We start from the raw sequence: 23,115 nt of genomic DNA on the forward strand, positions 1-23,115 counted from the left end.
TCAGGTTTGGCTTGGTTTGAGGTTTGTTCCCAGGGCTGTGGAGGAGGCGCCGTGCTGAGCCCTCCAGAGCAGTCCCAGGCACAGCAGACTGTGCAGGCTGTAAAAGTGACTTGTGTGGCTGAGCTGTGTGTGCCAGGCTTCCAGGTTTAAGGGTGGCCTGCTTGATGGCATCTGGGAATGCTTGGAGGGTGCCCCTCTGAAGGCAGCACTGCCAGATTCACACCAGGCTGCACCACGGAGTCAGAACACCGATCTCCTCTGCAATAGTTTGGAAAATTGCTGTGTGGTATATACCATAAAAACCCCACCACCTTAGTTTTAAACCTGGGTAATTGGCCAATAACTTTGCAAATGTCCCGTTAGCAAGCTGGACTCTGCAGTGTGTTACTCACTGAGCACTCACACAGCAGTGGGCAAAGCGCTGGACTTTTATCACACTTCAGTTTTACTGCCCAATTTATGGTACCTCTATTTGCGGAAAATTGTGTTGGTGTCCCTCAGCTGTGGTTTGGAATCTGCAGGGTGATTAAACAGCAAGGACTAACTACCAAGGCCATCCTCAGATATCCCTCATTTTCTGTCTGGAAAGAGAATTGCCATTTTTGAAGAAAATGAAATGCCATAACACTTGTGGAAGGGAAATTGGAATTTTAGGGGGAAGTGCTCTCACTGAAGCAGTGGTTAAATGGTGCTTTGATTAGGTCAGACCCAAAGCTAACTTAGATTTGGGATGGCAGAGGTTTGATTTAGCTGTGTGCTTTGAGTGGGCAAGGAAAAGAGCTCTTGAGATTGCCCTGCCCTGTTACAGACTAATTCACACTGTAGGAACTTTCCATGCTGATTTTAGTAACCTGGATTGTGAAAATGCTGCAGACCCTGAGTGGATGCTCCAGTTTTTGTAAGCCAAACCAGTGAAGCCACAGGAAGGGGCTGAGGTGTTTCAGAGTAAGGAGTTAGAAGGTGGATGGGAGTTCAAAAGAAGAAACTGGAAAAAGACATGTTTGGTAATACTCAGCGAGAAATCAAGATTGTGGACTGATGTAAAGCCACCCAAAAAGAGGAATTAGTAAAGGAAGGCAACAGAGAGTTGCTGATGTGTTTAATGATATTGTCTAGGAAAAGGATCAGCACAGAGTAAGACAGAAGCAATAGAACCACAGGAAAAGAACTGCAGAGAAGGAAATCTCAGACCCACCACTTGAAGGGGGAAGAGTGAGAGGAGTAGTTCATACAAGTTAGCAGGAGAATCCAAATTTGCCTGGAGAAGAACAGCGTCTGAGGCAGGGCTGCCCTGGCTTTGGCTGGGATACAGTTAATTTTCTTCCCAGTAGCTGTGTTGGGATTGTGTATGAGAGTGATGTTGATAACTGATGTAGTTGTTGATGAGTAGTGAACCATCAGGTTCAAGGTTTGGGGAGAGACCCAGCTAGCAGTGGTGGAGAGAGGAGCACTCCCAACATCCTTAAAAGGAGTCAGTCAAAGGGTGAAGGGAATCTTCTTTAGCTCCTCATTGCATTCTTGCTGTCAAAAATGGTGACAGTGGTGGCTTTCATGGCCTGGACTCTTCTTAGGATGACAGCATCTGATAAAATTGCCAATAAACCTGGCAGCAAGTTTCTGGAAAAAAAAAAACCACAAAGCACTGTTTCATCAAAATAGAAGTTTTTGAAGGGACCCTGTTGTTTTAATACCAGGAGGAAGCAAGTGGGACATGATTTCAAAGTTTTGTTAATGCAAGACTTCATCACATCTTACTTTTTAGTGTTCAGTGCTGAAATCAGATTGGTTTTTTTTACTATTTTCAGAATGATCTGGAGATGCTGTTTTTATAAGGGCTTTGCTTCAGTGAAGCTGAGGATCCAATGGCATTGAGACTTTTACTTTTGGATAGGTTACAGTTTCAGATATTATTGTTTAAAGATTATGTACACAGGAGTACAGTTCACACAGTTACCAGTTTTAGGAGACAGACAAAACATTATCTTCTGTCACTCCTTTATTTTAGTTTTTATTGATGACTGGGAAAATCATCTTTAAAAATGCAGGATTTAAAATAATTTGAAATGCTTGAGTTCATGGAGACTACTTTGCTGTGCTTTATTTTTTGCAGCAGAAGTGATTTGACTTGTTGTGATAATGAGGGGTTTAATGAAAGCAATTAATTAAATTATTTGTTCAGGCAGCTTCCACCATCTAAGCTTCCATCATTATGCCACACAAAGAAGGGGAAAAAAAAAAAAAAAGGTAGCAAGACATGAGGCAAAAAAATCCAGCAAAATGAGCAAGGAGTACTCTAACAGATTGACAAACACCAGGATACATTTAAAAGCTGTTCTGAAAGTTTTCTGTGTGTCCTTTTGGTAAATTGGTATCCTGTTTTATTTTGAGGACAAGGGTGTTCAGATTTTTTTCTGTGGCCGTCCTCCAGAGCAGCGCGCTGAAACCCAACACCTTTTCCTTATTTCCCTGCACACTCTAATCCCTCCCTGCTGTACTGCTGTCTCCGAGCTGCTCTTCCCTCTGTATCCACAGCAACCTCAATCCCTGCTGGAATTATTTGCTTCTCAAATGCAGGTGTGCTTGTTTAACGTTGCACTGGCTCAGGGCTCCGAACTTGAAGACTTTGTCACCAAATGGGGACCTTTCATGTCAGACACTGTTGTATTTATTAGCAGCATCTCAGCCTGAAAGCACTGCCTTTTCCTCAGAGTCAGGGGGAAATCAAAGGTGCCACTGGTTTCATCTGCTGCATCCAGGGAGACCTAATCAACATTTTGATGCGAGATGAACGAGTGGGGAACAGGAATTCGTGTTTGGGCCATATGGGGATGCCATGGGAGCGCTGAGGTAGAAGTAAGTCATTAGTTAGCAAATGGTACTGAAAGGTCTGATTGAAGCCTCCTGCTCGGTGGGGAGGAAGGGAACAAGTACCAGATGAGTGGGAAATCCTGGATGCCTGGTGTGGACTCCATAGAGCTGGAGCATCTGCAGAGGAAAACGCTGAGTGAGCAGATCAATAGCGGGCAGTATCGTGCAGCCATGCAAAAGGCACATGAATGGTGCCTGCAGGTTTGGTTCTGCCGTGTTCCTGATGCTGGAACATGGTTTCCATCCTAAATATTATTAAATTAAATATTAAATTAAATGTAGTGTTATGTGGCCCCTGGATTCGGCACCTGTTGGCAAGAGGCCACGCAGCAGGTACAGATGCCTTCAGCTCCACTGAGAGGAAATGTCCTTCCTGTCAGGCTGGGAGGATATGTGAGGTGTTTCTGTGCTGAATCCGTGTAAACAAGGACCCAGGAGCTGTGCTCTGGCAGTGTGTGAAGTTCCTGGAGTTGTTTTTCACACCCCAGGAGCGGTGTGCAGATGGCATCACTTACACCCTGCCTTCAGCTTCCTGCATCAGGCTCGCTCTCATTTACATCAGACCATTTTGTATCACTCAGGCAACATAAGGTGGCCATAAATGAAAAGCAAATTCTATTTACATCCACCTCTGCAGAGTGACCTTAATTTAAATGAGAATCAGGCCCATAATCTGTATAAATATATGCACTCTGTTACATTAAGGTTATTTATTACTTTGTGCTTGGGCTGAGTATGCATGGAGATTTACCACAGATAATCCATAATCCAGAATTAAACTATTAATATGCATTTTGAGAGGGGCAGCCATAACCTTGAAATTCCTTGGTTTAAGTATGACCTTTAACTTTGTTTGAATATATTTTTTAAATGTATGAATAACAAATTAACATTGGTTGATAAAAAACATTCTGATTCCTTTGTACCATTTGCATCAGTCCATCCTTAACTTACAGAAAGCCTTGAAGATTAGAAGGCTTAATCACTGCTAATATTTATTTGTTTTCAAATGTCAGATCACATTTAGTTCAACATACTGTCAGTCTTGTCCCCCTCCCAGTGTTACTGGAACGGTGGTGGAAATTTTTCTTCTCTTTGTATCCAGAGACAGTGCCTGTGGAGCAGGGTGAGACTGTGTCCCTGTGTGAAGGAATTGCTTTGTGTCCTCCTGAACGTGGAATTCTGAGCTAGGCTGTTCCTTTGCCCTGCTCTCTGAATTTCTTTCCACTGTGGCTGTTTGTTTTTCTTTCCACAGGCCACGTCTGAAATTCAACAACCTGACCTTGATTTCCACTCATGGACTTCCAGGAAGAGACCCACAGAGCTCCAAGTATAGAAGATTTTTAATTAACAGGTTTGACTTCATGTCTGAACACTTCCTGCAGAAAACATAACACTTTGTAATTCTTGTGAACTTGTCCTGAGTTTTAGATACATCCCTAAAGAGCCCCAGAATCCTCCAGTTTTTCTGTCCAGCGTGCACTCACCTCCAGGAGGGGCTGGATAGGATTCTGAGTGGGAAATGGTGCCAAAGCAGCAATGCAGTGTGTGGTGGGGTGCAGAGCCCAGCAGTGGCAGGGGTTTGCTGGGGACAGGGGAACTGCTGCTGGTGGTGAGTGTGCCAGAACTGTTCTGTGTAAGCTGCACTGAAGGGCTGCCCCTCCAAATGACAAAACAGCTGCACATCTGCTTGCTGAGCCTTACAAATGAAATCTGTCCAAGGATGTGGGAATAGTGTAGTGGGAACCTGCTTAAAACCACCTGATCTCATTTGGAATTTTGCCCTGGCAAAGAATTTTGTAGAAGTAGTTACCTGTATTGCTTTTTGTACTGTAGAAAGGGGTGGGTTCAAATCCAAATCTAGCAAATAAAGGAGTTATATTCTCACACAAATACATGCAGTTTTTTTCTTAAGTTCACTGTAGAAAAGAGTTGCACTGATAAAGCATCCTTCCTGACAGAAACTTGCAGTTCAGAGCTGCCAGATTTAGCTGTTAAAATCTGAAAGCAGATTAAGAGTGAAAATTGAACTCTGCAGGGTGTGATTTCTGAAAGCATCCCTGTGATTTTGGAGTGTCAGTCTCCTGGGAGCTGTGCACCTCAATTATAGAGGTGCTTTTGAAAACCTTCCTCTGTCCTTAATGTCCATTTTATTTATAGATTTCTGCATTATTACAGTTGAGAATTGTCAGTGGTTTTCTGTTCTTATTTATCTTCCTCTGGTATCTGTGAGTACAGAGGACACAGAGCATCACAGAAAGCCTGGCAATTCAATCCTAACATTTCCCAGGCTGTGAAATCAACTTCACTTGTTCCTGTGGCACCCTGAATGGCAGTTTTGGGAGTTTGGTGGCAGTGATTACCGTGGAACCAGGGGCTCTGTGTTGGGATGTGTGTCCTGGTATGAATGGCAGAGCAGCAGCTGCCAGTGCTGCTTCCAGCCACCCTCTGCTGCAGCTGAGTGCCACAGAAAAACATCAAATGAATGAGCACGGGCCCAGCCCCTTCTGTTTCATCACTTTGAGGTTTGTGGGAGCTAGTGGAATATTCTTCATCACTAAGTTTACATAGAAAGCCAAGTTTGGGGCCTGTAAGTGTCCTGGTATATACTTGGGTGGACTTACTTGGTGGGGGCACATTCTGAGCCTTAAAAGACTTTTGGAAATAATTGTAATTTTCATTGCTGAGGCATTAAAAGAGGTTCTGTTCCATTTGGATTTTCCTTTAAAGTTGGCTTTTTTAAATAGCAGCGTCCAGATCTTTGGTACTTCTCCCACGCCCAGGGATGGCAGATGCTTTCTGCTTGGAACAGGCTGTAACACCTGTAAAACATGAGAAAAACAAATCTTGTCTGAGGCTGTCCAAACCAACACATGATTTTAGGGCACTGATAGGAGTTCACACTGTCAGAGCCTGCTGTTTGTGATGTGTGCCCCATGCACACCCCGGACATCCTGGGGCACACAGCTCAGGGCCAATTTAGTGTGCTTTTGGTACTGGCAATTCTTGCAAACAGAACTTAGAATTTATTTTGGAAAAGGGCCACCAATAGGAGACCTGAGATCTCTGCCTTTTATTTCTAGCTCTGACAACCATTTCCCTAGCTCTCTATTTATTTTTAAACTTTTTAGAATATGGATGCTAAAATGGTAGGGTGCATTCCCTGTGTTTGTGTCTCGCCTTAGCTGTGACTGGTGAGGCTGAATAGCAAGGGAAGGAAAGTTGGGAGAAAGCTGAATGAGGAAGTCTTGTCTTGGAGAAAGAATTGGACTGTTGAGTTATTTTGTTTGCAGGTTCAAAAGCTTCTACCTCGCATCAGCCTGCAAAGGAAAAGCAGAGTAAAGCACAGATTTCTGACGTTGTTCTTAAATTACATGAGTGTAAGGCCCAGTGCTGCAAGGGCTTGTTTGGTTTGAGCAGAAAGCTGTCAGTTTGTACCTGAGTGTTTCCTAAAGCCTGATCTTTTACCATAGACTGCAGGAGACTCCCAGCAAGGGAAGCAGGCGGGACTGCTGGGGGCCTGGGCCGAGCCCAGCAGATGTCTAATTAATGCCTGCTGTCAGCTGCCGAGATGTCACTTGGAGATATTCTTTCTTTGCAGCCACTGTTTTAATGATGAAGATTATGCACAGATGTCACTTTGTTCCTGGGTTAACGTTGTGGTTGGGAAGATGACGGGCATAAACCGCCGTGCCAAGTACGTGGTTGTTTCCAAGGAGAAGGAGGTGCCCTACGACTACCTGGTTCTGTGCACAGGAGAGAGCTACCAGGTGAGCTGTGTGCAGGGACAGCCAGCACAGCATTCCCAGGTTGCCTGCAGTCAGTCCCAGGTTTCCTGCAGCCAGTGGTGCTCCTGGGATCAGCAGAGCAGCCCCAGCTGGGCAGCAGCAGCAGCAGTGTGCAGCCCTGCAGTGCAGCAGGTTGGGCTGTGTGGGTGCTGCTGCTCGAGCTGGAGGACAGGAGGGTCAGACAGAGTTTGCCACCACTTGGGCAGGGGGCAAAGCTGCCAGTGTTTCTGTCACCATGACCATTACACCTGCTAAGGAGCAGGCTCAACTGACATGTGGTCCCAGCCACAGGAGGCTTAACTCCAGCTGGTCTAACACCATTTGACCTAGTTTTGGAAATGGAGAGAGTTCCTTATCAAATTAATTGCTCATCTCACGTGATGACCATGCCCAGGCACGTCCGTGGTGCTGCTTGGTATCGCAGCACACAGCTGAGTTTCCAGTGAGATTGAAGCAGACCCTTAGCTGCATGTGAGATGTGGAATCGAGCTGAGCTCCAGCCCCACAGGGGCAGCTTCCACACAGACTCCTGTTCTGGCTTCTGTATCCCCATGAGGCCATCAGGCCACGGAAACAAATGGGCAGCCCCTTTGCTGGGGTAAGGCTGCGTGGTTTGGGGTAGGAGTTGTGAGCAAAGCATTTTGCCTTCAAAGTCAGGAGATGGATGTGAGCAATGTCTGCAGCTTTGCAGTGCTGTACCACATCCCACAGCAGTGTCTGGGGATGCAGGGATGGAACAAAAGCTCAAGTGTGGGCTGGAAAAGTGTTCCTAGCAAAAGGTGTTTGGAGGTAACGCTGGCTCACAAAATAATTTATGGTGAGTAACTGCAGTGGGGGAGAAGGACAAAGGTAGCAAGGAAAAAGGCAGGTTTTGTCTGCCTTGGAGAAGAAATCCCATTATCATCTATTCTCACTTTCCAGCTATACAAAAGGATAAGAAGAAATTAGTGGCTTCTGTTTTATTACTCAGAGCTCTAGTCCACCCCTTTTATAAGTTGTTCCTTATTTGGTAAGCAAATTAATGCTTAGTATAACATTATGTGTTGTGATTTAGAGATTTACCTGTTAAGTGAGATCTTTTGGTGTTGTGCCTGGTTTTATATGACCCAGCAGTATTTCAGCTGATGTGGCTTGCAGTGAGAGCAGGGTTCAGGACATGGCTCAGTGGTGCTGAGGAAGTCAGAGACAAGATTCCCTTTTTACTTTGTACAGCTCAGACTGAGTCTGTTGTTGTAAAGCAGCGTTACACAGTGAACGTGTTACCAAATCTTCACATTTGAACCGTCAGGCAGGTTTTGATCCCTTTCTCTGGGACAAAATCTGTCACTGTAGAAGGTTGATTTTTCCTGTCAGAAAGTGGAGGGAGTGCTGTTTGAAGTGGGCACCACATCCCTTCCCAGGGAACAGGGGGACACCTGCACACACCTGGACACTCAGCTCGGTGGGATCAAGGTTGGGATGTGCCAGAACTGCACTTGGGGTAGCCAGAGTGGGAGTGACTTGTGATTTAACATCCCCAAGGTGTGTGCCATGTATCCACTCACCCCCTCATCTCTGCAGGCCTTGGCTCCTGCAGGAGCAGGGGTGAGTGAAGTCCCGAGCCACTGGCCGCAGAGATACTCGGGGACAGTCCCTTGCAATCACTTCACTCTCAATGACGCCCAGGACTGCTTGGAGGCAGCACGCTGGCTGGAGGAGAACCTTGGCAGCTCCACAGGTAAGCACACACACACTCAGAAATGTCTCCAGGCTTATTGTTTCCTTTATTCCCCGCTGTAATTGGCACCTCTTTGTTTTCCACATTAATTTACGATTTTTCTTATTTCTGATACCCGGCATATTTAGCTGGGAAAGAAAGGTTGGAGATAGATTAATTATCTGCAGTTATTATAGAAAACCAAATGAGTCCCAAACGCAAATCTGTCCAGAGTTGTTAATTAGCCAATGAAATAATAATTTAATTATTGGATGTAGTTTTCTACTCTATAGAAAAATATCTAGATTTGTGGCACAGCACGAAGAAAATAAGTCTAAATTAGGAAGTGTCTGTCAGCCTTGTATTCAGTTGCATCAGTGTCAGATTTTCACATAGAACTGCAAGTTCCTGGTGCTTTTTAAACCTCAAAATCTGACCTTTATGCCAATGTGCACCATCCCTGTATTTCCTCAGCCTTGTCATTTGTGCTCTGCTTGTCTGTTCAGTAGTTCAACTGCTGTGTGTGTGCTGTAGAATATACCTGGGACCATCCAGGTTTCTGATTCAGCTTTGAGCTAGAGAAACAGAGACCAAAGAGTCAATGGGTTCATGAAATGTCAGTTCCTGCTGGCTCTGAGTCAGGACAGCTGAGAACAGGAACGCTGACTTTGTGGGGAATTCCTGTTGGCAGAGTGCAAGAGCAGGGCTTTCCTGAAGATGTGTTTTACCTGCCTTGTTTGTGGAGTGTGATGGGAATTGGCAGCGATGTGGTGTGGTGCAAGGTTCACACCTGCTTGGCAGTCCTTTAGGGAAGCTCTAAAAACGCTGGGAATTCCTTTATCGTCCTGCAGGTCTTGCTGTGATCAGCACAGGGGTCCATAAACATGGCAGCGATTCTCAGCCGGCTTCCTGGCCTCTGGAGCAGTCTGGTTCCAGCTGTGCTCCAGCTGCTGCCAGCCCTCCCCATGTGGCCCTGCGTGGTGTGCAGCTGGTACAGCAGCTGGCTTTGCACAGACAGATGAGGTGTTAGCTTTCCCTGCCTGCTGCTGCTGGTCCCTCTGTGACTCCTGTGAGCCCAGTCCTGCACTGTGCTGGGATGTGCCCAGAGCATCAGTGACTGCAGCAAACAGCACAGCCACAGTCTCAGCTGTCCTGGCACAAACAGCACAGCCACAGTCTCAGCTGTCCTGGCACAAACAGCACAGCCACAGTCCCAGCTGCCACCTGCACCTCGTGCAGCAGCAGTGCTGCAGTCATGGCTCTTCACCTGTCACTGCTGCTGGCCTTGGCTGCAGCTCTCACCGAGCTTCATGCCACAGAAGGGAATTCACACCACCGTGAGGCTGGTCTGCAGTGCAGATGTGGTCTAGGGCAGATGTGACACCTTCCCCTTTGCCCCTGCTCTGGCTTCAGTTCCCTCTCCTTGCTCTTCCCATCACGTTCTGCCCAGCTGTGAGAGGACTTCCTGCGCTGAGCTGCTTCTCTTCTTCCTCAGCCTGCTCCTTTTCCCAGCTTTGTTTCTTTACAAACCTGGTTCTTTGAGTCTCGGCAGTGGTGCCAGGGCTCTGGGAGGGCTGGCTGCTGCTGAGGGCTGGCAGCAGGGCGAGCACTGGCCCCGTGGCTGCCTCGGTGGCTTCACTGATGAAACCCAGCCACCTAATGCATGGAACCTATTACGGCTGTAATTGGGACTAATTGAAATTCATCTCCTATTAGCTCTGCACTTTCCATGGAAATAAAACTAGGATGGAAGTAAAGTAAGGAACAAAACTGCTTTAATGGCCCAAAATGGAGCAATTATTTTTTTCTCTTCACCTAAGCATGGTTTATTGCCTTATTAAAAGCATGTTTGTAGGAATACTCTTGCATTAAAATTCTAGTGCATGAATCACCAGCTGGAGCCACCAGTGCTTTAACTCATACTGGGTTTCTCCTTTAGCTTTTGCAAACTGCAAAGATTCAGGTCACATTAGGGTCATCGAAATCTTGTACTTCTACTTGTGGAAAATTAATGAGTCTGCTCTGCAGCAGGACGCTGACATTCAGGTAATAAACGATAAAACTACTGTAATGATCTTTATTTATGGCTGTTTTTTCTGTAGAAGGTTATTATGTTTACTCACAGATACATACATTTTCATGTAGTTAAATAATAAAAGCATCCTGAGGAACTGCTCTCTGTTCAGTGGACATAATTTCAGTCCATAATGAATATCTGCAGTTCCTAGACTACTAGCACTGTCATCTAAAAAGCCACTAATATTGTAATAAGCAGAAGCAGTAAATTGTTGATTTACAAGAGGTCAATAAAGGAGCATTGCTTTCCCTGATCTAATGCAGTTGTATTTAATATTACCATATAAAACAGAATTTTAATTTTCCTTGAGAAATGTAGGACTCTGATCTGATCTTGTCCATCCCCGAATGCCAGTGTCTAATGCAAGAACTGAGCTTCTCTGTCTGTGACTCAGGGAAGTCCTCTTCATCCAGCCACAGCCATGGCATCCTTTTCACTGCTCATCCCTCTGACTCCCTGCAACTGAGAGGGTGTTAATAAAAACAGGTCTAACAAAGCTGCTCTTTACCAGGAGATTGCGATGCTTCTTGTGTTACACCCTGCTGCAGCAGGGCAAAAACGATCAGCCTTATATCTCTCTTCTCTTTTGGCACTCTACTGAGGCCAGTGCTGCTGCACACACAAGCTAGGGGACATATTCTTCTGCCTTGGGAATTTGGGTCAGTGATGGAGCTTTTCTGCATTCTATATGATATTTATGGAAGTAGTAGATCTTTCTTCCCATGTTTTCAAGCCGATACATTTGCAGGTAAAACGGTTCTGTCCCTTGGGTCATTGCTGTGAACAGTGAAAACATGCTTTCTGCCATTGATGTGCAGTGTACTCATGGGGCAGGTCTTTTCTCTGGCAGCTGTGAAGAGATGTTTCTTTGGCAGCCACATGTAGCCAAACTGATAGGGATGAATAAAATAACTGTGTAGTCAAAGGGGAATAGCAGAACATCTGTTAGCATTTTTTATCATTAATATTCTTGGGAGCTGGGGCTGTGCAGGGTCATCCCCATCCTCTGGACATGAGGCTTTGGCAGAAGGGAGAGGCAGCTCTGGTGACCTCCATGTGGCACAAGGGCTTGTTTTCCATAACTTGGCCCTTCCGCGGTTTGTGGGGGTTTTCTGCAGGGTGTGTTGAATTTGGTTCTCTCTGCCCCCTCCATCAGTCCTTTCAGTGAGCAAAATTAGGGAGAGAGGGGAGAACAAGATAAAAATGGCGATTTATCTATTTATTTATTTATTTATTTATTTACCCCTAGGGGCTTTTCCATCAAAATAATATCAGATTGTGGGGTCAGGAGGAATATCATACCTCTGTGTTAAGTACTTGCCTACTTTGTGGGATGTTTTGTACAGATTCTTCACTAAATTATCTTAGCTGCTGTTGCTAGGTAACATTGTTTGCTTCATAGCATCAGAGAAATAAGAGGGTCAAAGAGAGCAATTCCACGTTATTATCATCCGAGTTATACTAATAAGGTTTTCATTGTACGTCTTAGAAATCTTTCCCCTTTTTTCCCCTCTTAGGGAACGTCATTGTCTATGGGAACACGGCTGACATGTACACCACGGTGGAAGCCCTCCTGTCCCTGGGGGTGGATGGTTCCCGCATCCACCTGGTGCAGGCTCCTCTCGGCTCCGAGGCTCGCTGCCTGCAGCAGCTGCAGGATGCGGCGGTGCAGCGCAGGGTGCAGGAGGCGCTGGCCGAGGCGGGCGTGGCCGTGCACCCCGAGTGTGTCCTGGCGCAGTGGGAGCAGGACGAGCGCGGCCGCATCACCGGGGCGGCGTTCGGCAGCGCCGCGGAGCCGCTCCAGCTGCAGTGCTCCGTGAGTAACACACACAGTCCCTGTGCCCAGCCTCACTAACCACCACAGTCACCCTGGGAAAAGCACGTCCTGGTACCATTTAAAGGGTTTTGTAAAAAGACAAACATAAAGCAAAGACTGGGTAAGAGCACGAGGGAATGCGTTTTATAATATATCAACTTGTTGCATATTCATAGTCCTTCGTGCATAGTCCAACTTCTTCTGGGAATTGTTTAGCATGACCACGCCTTGGGTCTGCCTTTTTAGAGCATGGGTGTTTCTTGGCTTGTGGTTTTAATTTTTTTTTAATCACCTTTTAATTTGGGTGGTGGTCCCAGTCTTTTGCAGCCAGTGAGTGTTGATAATTGTTGTGTCAGCCACAGGGTCCCCATCACACATTCACAGACTGTTATCTTAACTTATGTCTAACTTTTGCTATTAGAAGAAAACCTATATTCATACAGAAAAGCTATTTTAACATTATACATACAGCATTTATCCCAACAGTTGCAAAAAGCCAACAATATGTCATGCACTTATAACAACCTGCCCCCTCGCACATTTCTCTATCTCCTCATTGTCCCTAGCAGATTGAACATTCACTCCTTAGTCTCAATGGTTGTTTCTAAAAAATCCAAATAAACCTATTGTTAATGCCCTGACTGATTTGGATTAAAATGTATTTAAGTCACCTGGCACACAAGTAATTGTTCACTGCTGAGTGACAAATACTCTTAATTCATTTTTGAAGTAATTCCAGAAATGCTTTTCTTATTTAAATGTGCAGTTACTCCCGTCTGTAGTTGTGTGCATTTGATTGTCACAGTGGAACCAGAAACACTGGGATAGTATGTAACTTAATGAAAACATGTTATAAGCAGGTTCCTTTCCCCCTGCATCGATGATTGCTGTGTGTGCCCTCTCTGTGCAGCTGGGGTTAACTGTGGGGAGCCCTGTGTGAGCCCTGGGCCTCTCCTTGACACCTCCCCAGCTGCTGGGGTCCCTGCTGTCCCCTGCTCCTCAGCCCTTGTCACACAGGGCTTCGTGATGGGGGTGAGGACCTCACACTTGTCTCCTGACTTCAGTCTCCAGTGATGTTCCTCCCACTCTCCTTGTGTGCAGCTTTTCAAGTTCTCTCCTTCTTCCTTGAAATCTCTCTATTTTTGTCCTTCCACAGGGATCTCAATGTGATTCTTGTTTCTCCAGCTTGGTATCCACTGAGCAGCTCCCCTTCAGTCCCCTCTCTTTTCCCCACCACCTTGCCTGCATGGCCTGCCCTGTTCCTTCTTTCTCCTGCCCGTTTGTGCCCCGTGCTCGTCCTTCCTCCATCCATGCTCCTTCCCTGTGGAGGTCTCTCACAGCCTCTGAGATGAAAGACCTGCAATTCCTTGTGATGCTGAGGGCTTTGTGTTCTCCAGAATCAGTGGAGCTGCTGTGCAGGGCTCCTGTGTGTGCCCCCAGCCCCTGGGAGCTGGGCTCGGAGCAGTGGGCTCTGCAGCAGCTCTGGACCTTCGGGGATCTCAGCCACTGTCAACTGTTGATTGGCAGTTCTTGGGGACTTAATTTGTTGAGTCCTGCAGGATAAAAACAACGGGAGGAAATCTCTTCTTTCCCTAAAGCAGCAGCCTCCCTGCTCCCTCCTGCCCGGGCTGACAGATGGCTCCTGCCTGGGGGTGCAGCCTCCCCTCCCCTCCAGTGACACTGTCCTGCCTGTCAGCTGGGGCATGTGGGGCTGTGTGCTCCTCTTGGGCACAGCTTCCTCGGGTTTTGGCTCTCTGAGCTGGTCAGAATTCCCTTAGCTGTGTGTAGTTCATCACTCAGTTTATCAGTGAGCAAGCCCAGGGGCTCTGGCTCCTCCTCAACTGCATCTCTGCGTATGCCAGCGCTGCTAAAATTTCCAGCTCTCTGTGCCTTTTCTTTCAGCCAGTCCAGTATCTGACACTTACCACTGGATTTTTCCTTTGACACTCAAAGTAGGAATTTATGGATTTAGGGTCCTTGGTCTCTGCAGCTTCCACTGACTGAAATTCTGCTGCTATAGCTGGAGTGAGGATGACATTTCCTCTGAGCAAGTTTTATTTCTGATCCTTCCATTTCATTCTCTGTCCCTGTGCCAGTTAGCCAGAGTAATTCAGTTTGTTGGTAAACAGGCTCAACAGTTGGGAAAACACTTGTAATGCACAATTATCCTGCTGAATTCCAGATCCGTTGTGCTTTTCTGTTCTTGGGGTTTCAGGTTGGCTTGAGCATTTGAAAGAAAACAAACTTCACAAAAGGTTCAGGTCTATGTTCCATGCTTGGACTAACACAGAAAATATGGACAACCACTCAGGCTGTTTGATGCAGCAAATGTTGGAGTTTTTAAACTATTTTTTAAACTATCTAATAAGCAGCAGCAGATGAGTCTAGTTCAGTGATTCTCCATTCTGCTTAGTTTTATCTTGGGTAGCTGTAAATGCTGGATCAGAGGGATCTCTCTGCTGTGATAGTGTTGCTAAAATCACACTGTCTTTCACATTCTTGTTTTTTAAAATAACATTCAGAATAACGTCTGGGTTTTGATTTATGAAACCAGCCAGTAAGTAATACACAATTATCTTCTCTCATTTGCATCTCTTTTTAGGCATTTTTTAGTTTTGCCTACAAGACACTGGATTACGAAGCCTCTAAGGCCATCAGTGATGCTTACCTTGTTCTTGATGGGAGACTTGTGATTGATGCCAAATTCCACACCAATGACCCCAGCATCAGGGCTGCAGGTCCTCTGACCAAGTTCTCCAGGAGATACTGGAGGGATGATGTGACACACAGCAACTTCAACTCCAAGGAGATTGGCTCTGAGCTCGCTGCTTCCATGCTGAGTCTCTTCGATCCAAGCCCTCAGCCCAGCTCCCAGCCCCCTGAGGGCTCAGACAGACTCATCCCTGTATACACAAGGTGTAAAGTTCAAGGTATGTCCAGCTGCATTTCTGTCACACTTCCAACCCCTCTCAGGTGTTTTTGTTCTCCAGTACAGGCAGGTCCATCTCTCCTCAGGTGCATCTCCTGGCAGTACAGCACTCAAGGCTCCTTGTGTTCTAGAAAAAGATGATGGCAGAAGGAGGACAAACAAATACATTACATTCTTGGTTGTCAGTGGTTTAATAAGTCTTGTTCTCATTTATGGCAGGTGGTGTTCTTCCTGGAGGTTATAACTACTTGCACATTTCCAAGCCTGGAGTCCCCACATCCTTGGATGTAGCGCATGACCCGTGTGAACATGTAAGTTCAGTAATGGAACCTTTCTTGTTTTGTCCCCCCTGTTTGTTTGAAAAGATGTCCCTGTTTAGGGCAGCTGGGTCTGGAGGCACTGTGCACACCAGGTACAGCTGGAGAGAGGCCCAGGAGCAGTCACAGAGCTAACTGCACCTCTTGGGGGTTCCTTTCCACTCTTGCTGGTATTTGACTTTCTCCAAAGGCGCCTGGTTTCTCACAGAGGACACAGGACAGTGCTGGCAGCGTTTCACGCTTGCAGCCTTTGTGATGATGCTCTAGGCTCCCTGCAGCATGGTGCTGCAGGTGCATACAGAGGGTGGCAGTCTGGCAGGGCATTCAGCAGGTTTCTCGAAGAGCAGGAGGTGTTGTGGAAGAGATGCTCTGTGCTGCTGGGAAATAGCAAGTCCTGCAGCCGAGAGCTGTCTTGGAGCAGGGCATGGGCTGCAGTCCCAGGATAAAACATGCAGGTGATTCTCTTACTGGAGAGCCTGACTTGAGGCCAGAAAAGGACTAGATGAATGTCTTTTAAAGCCAGAGAGGACTTTCCACCTAGGCAAGATCCTCTCTCACATAGATTGTACCTTTTCCTTGGGAATTTCTGCATCAAGCCCATTTTTGCAGTTGATTTAAAGAGCAGCTTTTAAAAAGCTACTTCAGTGTTGATTTTAAAACTGAACAGCAGTGAAACAAATGGGCTTTTTAAAAAGAAAATCATTTAGGGGGAGGAATCAAAGCATGGCTCACCTTGCTTTTCAGAACCAGGATGAGCCATCCAAAGCAGCTTGTAGTGGAGAGCAGAAAGGGCTATCAGAGAGGAGTTGGTTTTGTTCCTCCAAATTGCTAGAATATGATTAGAATTCTTTTGCTGCCACTCTGATCACCTGCTGATTACCTGAAAAGGGACCATATTTTTTAAAGCCACTCCAGAAACTTCGTGTAAATCCTGAAAGAATTTTCTAAGAGAGAAGTAAGAGAAGCTAGTGAAAGGTACTGGCTTAGATGTGGAAATGCTAAAGGTTCCTGTAGCCTAGCAACAGGTTGTAGAAATGTATAAAACTGTGACAGGAATACAGCTGGAAAAAATAGCTCCAAGCTGTCTGATCATCCCACTGCAGTGTGAGGTTTGAAGCAAATTTTACACTTTTGTCCAAGTGATTGATTTAAGTAACTGAAGCTCAATGCTACAGTTTGAGCATGAACATCTGACATTGGTGCTCTTTTATTCACAGTAAATGTGATATGCCATGTGTGTGCTCTGTGTCATAAAGGAGGCTGAACAGAGTTCAATTGAGTTCCCCACACAGAGCTCTCCAGTGTTGTTTGGGATGCCCCAGGGCATCCCTGCTGCCTCCAGCTGCTGCTCCAGCAGGTCACAGGTCCCCTGGATCTGGTGTCACGCTGTCAGCATGGCCACAGGGCCCCCAGGTGTGTGCAGTGACACCTGGCTGCTGTGCACAGTGGGGTGGGCACCCAAAATCCCTGTCCAACCTCAGCCCACTGTGCCAGGAGTGTGTCAGGGCTCCAGCAGGAGGATGTGGATGTGGAGCAGGGAGCCCTCAGTGAGTCTGCACACGAGGCAGGTCAGGGCTTGTTCCATCCCCATGTTATAAATGAGAAACAAAAGTCTCAATCTGTAGTAAAATGTGCATTGCTTTATTTTATATAAAAGCAAAGCAGTGCTGGGGAGACATGAGTGGTCACCACCTGCTCCATCAAATCTTGGTTTGCAGCTTCTTCTTACAGTGTGGTCCCTCGTGGTAATCAATAATTTTTGTTTTCTTGCTGTCATAATTTTGCAAGCAGTGGTGGCCGAAATAAACATCCATGTAAAGTCTCTGAATGTCAGTCCCACACCTGTGGTCTTGGTAGATAAAACTGCCAGAAATCAAAAAGTTCTGGTCTTGTAGATAGGCAGTCATTGATAAAACAAAGGCAGCAAGTCTGATTTTGCAAAATCAATCAGACTATTGGAAAGGCTTATTTTACAAACTTGCAGTAGATACAAATTATTTAAAGACATAATATTCATGACAGAGGGATTTAAAACAGAATGATTTAATCACATTTTTCCTCCATCAAGGGTCCATGCTTCACTTCAGATTTTTGTATTTTGGTTGATATAAACCCCAATACTTTTATGATTCACACAAATCTTTTATCAATTATCACACCACCTCTCCCCTGTGCTTTCTGTCCAGGGCATGGAGTTTGTGACCGGGGAGGCTGCTCAAGGGAATTACTTCAGGATGCACTTGAGCAGGTACAGCCTGATGGACAGCATCACCTGCCTGTGCAGGGAGCCCCTCCCTGTGTCCAACTACGTGTGCCTGTTCGGGCAGCACGAGCGGCTGCTCAATGACCTGTGCCACCGCTGGAGCGCCGGGCAGATCACCGACCTCTACAGGTGAGAGCAGCTCCCTGTCCTGCGCTCAGCCTGCCTCCAGCAGCATTTCAGGTCAGTCTTACTCTGCTTGGTCTTTTTTGGCTGTTGGAACAAAAGGTAGTAAAAAAGATTTTAAAGGATTTTCCGTGCTCGAGCAAAATTGTCAGTAAAAATGCAAGTCGTGAAGAGCTCCCTGCAAAGGGCTCTGTGTCTGAGATGTACTTAGAGGAGGAGCAATGGTTTACTTGACTGTCTTTTATCTGAAGGAGCATTTTGTTTAGAATATTCAGTAGGTTAATCATTAAGCTGAACCTGGACAATCCTTTATTACTGAAGACTCGTGTTCAAGAGTCGCTTTTATAAAAAGTCACTTTTTTGTTGCTTTGAATCAAATTTTTGAGCCAAAGTTTTTTAGGGAGATTTTAAATAACTTACAGTGTTAGTCATGCTCAACAACTTGCCTATTTTTATCTGGTCCTGGTTAGCTGTAGTCATGTGCCATGTCCTCTGAGAGAATGTTTCATTGCTTTTGATTTTCATTTAAAGAAATGCCTCAGGAATGGTGCTTTGAAACACAAACTGTCACAGATGGAGTAGGCAAGTACTGCCTTGCATCAGCTGGGTAGAGACAGAAAGCCAGGCTCGGGAACAAATGATCAGTTTTTATTGGGATACAGAGCTGATGGTGGTGCCTGAAACATTGCCAGGTTTGATTTTGTTCTATTTCAAGTGACTGGAAGAAAGGCACAAACGGAGGCAAAATTGTCAGATTAAACATTGCTATTTAGGTAGCAGTTTGTAAAAGTTTGCTGTGGTCCAGAAGGTGCTTGTGAGTTATTGCTGCCATAGGGTTTGATTGTGGTTTATAGCAAATGTTGGGGCTGTTTTACAGGAGAGCAACGGGGCACAGCAAAGAGTGGGTGTGAAGGAGGAGCTGAGGGAGGGTGGCACAAGTGCTTGGGACATGGGCTAAGGCAGCAGTGATCTCCTGTCCTTGTCACAGCTCATACTGGTGGAGCATTTGAAGCACCAGAAGAACCCCTTAGGCTGTAGCAAGGTACCATAGTTGCTTCTGGGGCACTACAGACACACATTGTGAGCTCAGCTTTGGTACCCTCATTGCTTCTGGGGCACTACAGACACACATTGTGAGCTCAGCTTTGGTACCCTCATTGCTTCTGGGGCACTACAGACACACATTGTGAGCTCAGCTTTGGTACCCTCATTGCTTCTGGAGCACTGCAGACACACATTGTGAGCTCACTTTCCTGTGAACCACGCTGAGCTGTGCTCAGGTCACTTCTTAGATGCAAGTTCCACTCCAGCAGCAACATCTGGAAGAATAAACCATCCTGCTTTGGGATTTACCTGCAGCACAGGTAGCAGTATTTTCCTGACCTTGACCAGAGGATCACTGGTGTGCTGCACAGAGGGACACCACGTGTCAGGGCCTCATCACATCCCTTCAGCTCTCCTTCATTAGTGATGATGAACTCATTTTGGACTTGTCTTTTACAGCCGTTAGACAGTGATGTTGTTTGGGACCTTTTGCCTCATTATTTTATCTCACCTCTCATTAGCCTGTGGCAGAATTCCTGAATTACAGTTGCCAGGTTTTTCTTATCTGGTTGTTTTATTGCCTCCAGTCGTTTTCAGTCTTCTTTCTGCCTTATCTTTAGCTAGGTTTGTTCCTTCTCTTGTTGCTCTTTGGTCATATGAATGAAATCCCATATGTTGCTCTGCAGCAGTGAACATATGCTGCTCTTTTATCCTTGCTCCTGTGGTTCTTGTGGCACTTTCACACACACACACACTCCCATTCATCCCAGCTCGGTGTTCCTGTTCCACATGTCCATGCTGGGAGGAGGGAGCATTCTCCAGGAGCTGTACCAGGTAATCTGCCTGGCATCCCCACAGAGCAGTCCTGGCACACAAGCTGGCACGGGAGTTTGCTGCTTTCAGGAGGGCATGGAGCAGCAGAGGAAAAGGCTGGCAGAATGTACTCCCATAATATATCACATCTGCAGCACATCTACAGCCCCACGCTGCAGTGTTACATAAAATGTGCATACATGTGTGTGCAGTGGGCAATGGACACTGGTGAAACCATGAGAAGACTGTCTGTTAGCAAACCATGACACTGAAAAATGGTGAGTTGTGAGTTGTCCTGAGGCTTTTATGTAGAGAGAAAGTGATGCCTGGTTAGCTTTTGGTACAGAATAGGAAAATGCATTCACTGATTTCTGTATGTGTGATAAAAGAGCAGCTGTTTGGCCTTGTTCACATGGTCTGTAAGGATGCCATGAACACAGACCTGGTCTTAGGACAAAGAGAGGAACCTTTGACTTTCAAAACCTTCTTTTTAAACTAGTACATGTCGCATCCACTGGCAAGGTGTGAGGTGCCCTTAGTGAAAAGAAAATATAGACTGTGAAAATGGGCTGGTATGTGCTAGTTAAGGTGGTAAACTTGGTGGTTTGAAACATCCATTCCCCTCCTCTCTTCTTGATGCCTCTCTTTGGGAAGAGCCTTCCTAGGAGGCAAGTGAGTGCCGTGATTTAATCTTTTGGTCTGCATTTAGCTTTCCCAGCATGGCATCTCGTTCCAGGAATGGACACAGTGGAACAGCTGTCACCTGGGAGCTAATTTATTTCTGTGTAGCATGCAAATTATCTTTTAAATAATTAGAGACGGCACCTAGCAGTGAATTTCCTCACTGATTTGCGTTTGGTGTAAGAGCTGAAAGTTAACCCCATGGTACCGGATTTCCTGGCCAGAATGTGCCAGTGCCATTCTCAAATTAGCTTTAGCAACAGGCTCCTGAGATCCAGCAAACTTGACAAAGTCCCCCCTTCCTGGAGCCACAGCTAATGGGAATAATGAGAGAAACAACATTTCCTTTGGTCTGGAGGAAAGTTCGTTGGTTTGGGTAGGAGATCAGTGGAATGGAAAGCTGCAGGACTTGAGCCACAAGCAAAGGAAGGCTTGGCTGGGCTCCTGGAGGAGGTGAAGCAGTGGGCACACGTTGCCCTCTCTCCCAGCTGCCCCGTACCATGCACTGGGGGCTCTTCTTGCACCTGGACCCGCAGCCAGTGCATTCCTGAACCTGACAGTGCAGGTCTGGAAAAAACCTAGGGACCTGCGAGATGAATGGCATCACTCACTGGATTTGGAATCCGCTTCAGCAAGGAGTTTCTGCAGTTTTTATTCATTTCCCGTCAGGCTGCATCTCAAAAAGTCAGCCAGAATTTGAGTCCCCAAGAGCAAGGCTCCTTCTTGAGGGGAGTCTCCTCCTGAAGGAGACAGAGGGCAATTCCAGTGGTGTGCCCTGGAGGGATCCCATGCTGTGCGCCTTGCTCCTGCCCCCCTTGCTTGCTGGAAGGCCTTCAGATTATTTCCATTATTATTGCCCTAGCAGCAGATAAAAGAGAGGGGTGGGCAGAGAGGTCTGAAGCTTTTTTTAATTTTCTTTTTAAGTTTATAGATTTACTGGTCATCAGTCCTCCACACTGCTTCACAGAGGAGGAATGCAAGCAGCCAGTGACCCCCTTGTGCGTCCTCCTGAGCTGAAGGCAGCTGCAAGGTAGTTGCCAAGTTATGGAACATGTCCATGGAGCACTGGAATCTCCCTCTGCTGCATCTTAAGTACAAACCAGATAATTAGAGGGGTCTCCTGATACTTGGCAACCAAAGGATGCTCACTGGCATCATGCCTTTAATATGACATAGAAGTGCTTCATGCAAGCTTCATTTGGCATTAATGAAAATCAAATCTAATGTAAATGCATAAAAATCTTACCCACTAGTTTCTAAAATACTTCAGGAGCTTATTTCACAAATGAGGTGTGAGTGGCTGTTACTTGGGGTTTTGTAATTGTGTGTTAATGACCTGGTTGTCAGGAGGACCTGGCTGTGTCTCAGTGGTGTGACACCAAGGGTGGCAGTGAGGTGAGCCCAGCCCGGGGCAGGGGCACAGGCTCAGCCTGGGCAGCAGTGCACAAAGCAGGCCATGCCTGAGTGAGGCACGGGCACAGAAACCTCACAGGCACAGCTCAAACCAATGTTCCCTTGACTGCTCTCTTCAAACCCTGTCTTTTTATATTTTCACATTGCATTTTCATATTGGCTGTACAAGCTAAATGCTCAGAAGTACTTGGAGCTGCCTGAACAGCGTTTGCTTATTTTGAAGTGACCATTTACGTTTTCCCACTGGAGTTCAATTCCCACATCCTGGTGCTGTTAACATCAGGCTGAAGGTGATCTGTTCAGCCGTGCCATTCAGTGAGACTGTTAAGCAGAAACACCACACTGGGCTGTTTATTGACTCAAGGCTAATAAAGCTCACAATATAACAGATGCATTAAGGAAAAGAAGAACATTTGATGTTTTCGGCTTTATTGTTAAAAGGTAGAGAGAATTTCATTACTTACAGGCTGGATAATCAGTGATTATTCAAACATGAAATGCGTGCTACATAGAAAAGCTGGTTTTAACCCAGGCTTTCTGAAATGAAGAGTGGTTGTTTGTTAGGAGGAGCACTAGAATGCCCTGCTGCTGTCTGGAATCTGCTGGATCCCTCACCATTAGCACACTGGGATTACATTGGAGGGGTTCCACCTTGGGCTTTGTTCGTCGCGCAGACGGTGAGACGCTTTTTCTGCAGGGTTAAAAAGGGAGCTCTGGCAGGTAGTGAGCATAGCTGAGAGGGACTGGTGCTGCTCTGCACCTTCTGCAGCCTGATTAGAGGGAAATGTGGCTGCAGAGAGAGGCAGGGTAAGCAGCAGGAACACGCTGAAGGGATAGCAGAGCACTGGCAGCGATTTCTCCCGGAATTAACCGCTAACCCCGCGGTGCTGTGGTACAGCTGCACTCCCAGCAAATCGATACAAATGGCTGGAGGTTTCCAGTTAGCAGCGGAGTTCTAAAGGAGCAGCTAACTTGCCAATGAAGAGCCATGTTACTAAGAAACCCCACGTTCACATTAGGAAGTTAGAGCTCATCAGCTGAACCCTACCACATTAATTTGCAGCCGAACCTTGCTGATTCATGTTAGTAATTATGCAAACCATTGTGAGTGATTGAACCCTGAATCCATAAACAATTGCAGAAAAGCAATCATACCCTTGCACGCAGCCTGTTTGATGATTTTGTGCCTCAAGTTTAATTTCCTTTAAATCATTTTCCGTAATACATTATGTGTGAAATAGTACTATGTGAAAAAAGCGCAGTAAACCTGATTTAAGGGTCAGCCAC

General features: G+C 46.2%; 1 protein-coding gene across 7 annotated transcripts in view; it reads left to right on the plus strand.

The window, feature by feature from the left end:
• Positions 1 to 23,115, plus strand: part of CFAP61 (cilia and flagella associated protein 61) — a 70,994-nt gene that overhangs the window by 34,374 nt on the left and 13,505 nt on the right. For 6 of the 7 annotated variants that reach the window (XR_004417288.1, XM_033053901.1, XM_033053902.1 and 3 more), the window contains exons 18-24: positions 4,124 to 4,222; positions 6,470 to 6,638; positions 8,217 to 8,373; positions 11,947 to 12,245; positions 14,848 to 15,175; positions 15,394 to 15,485; positions 17,678 to 17,883. Coding sequence is in view for 6 of the 7 variants with exons in the window: in XM_033053901.1 (XP_032909792.1) it covers positions 4,124 to 4,222; positions 6,470 to 6,638; positions 8,217 to 8,373; positions 11,947 to 12,245; positions 14,848 to 15,175; positions 15,394 to 15,485; positions 17,678 to 17,883 (1,350 nt within the window). In the remaining variant the exon portion in view is untranslated. Of the gene's footprint in view, positions 1 to 4,123; positions 4,223 to 6,469; positions 6,639 to 8,216; positions 8,374 to 11,946; positions 12,246 to 14,847; positions 15,176 to 15,393; positions 15,486 to 17,677; positions 17,935 to 23,115 lie in introns of all 7 variants that reach the window. The other variant, XM_033053904.1, reaches the window with a different exon arrangement.

Source organism: Catharus ustulatus, chromosome 3 (assembly GCF_009819885.2).
Source record: "Catharus ustulatus isolate bCatUst1 chromosome 3, bCatUst1.pri.v2, whole genome shotgun sequence".
Classification (NCBI taxonomy): Eukaryota; Metazoa; Chordata; class Aves; order Passeriformes; family Turdidae; genus Catharus; species Catharus ustulatus.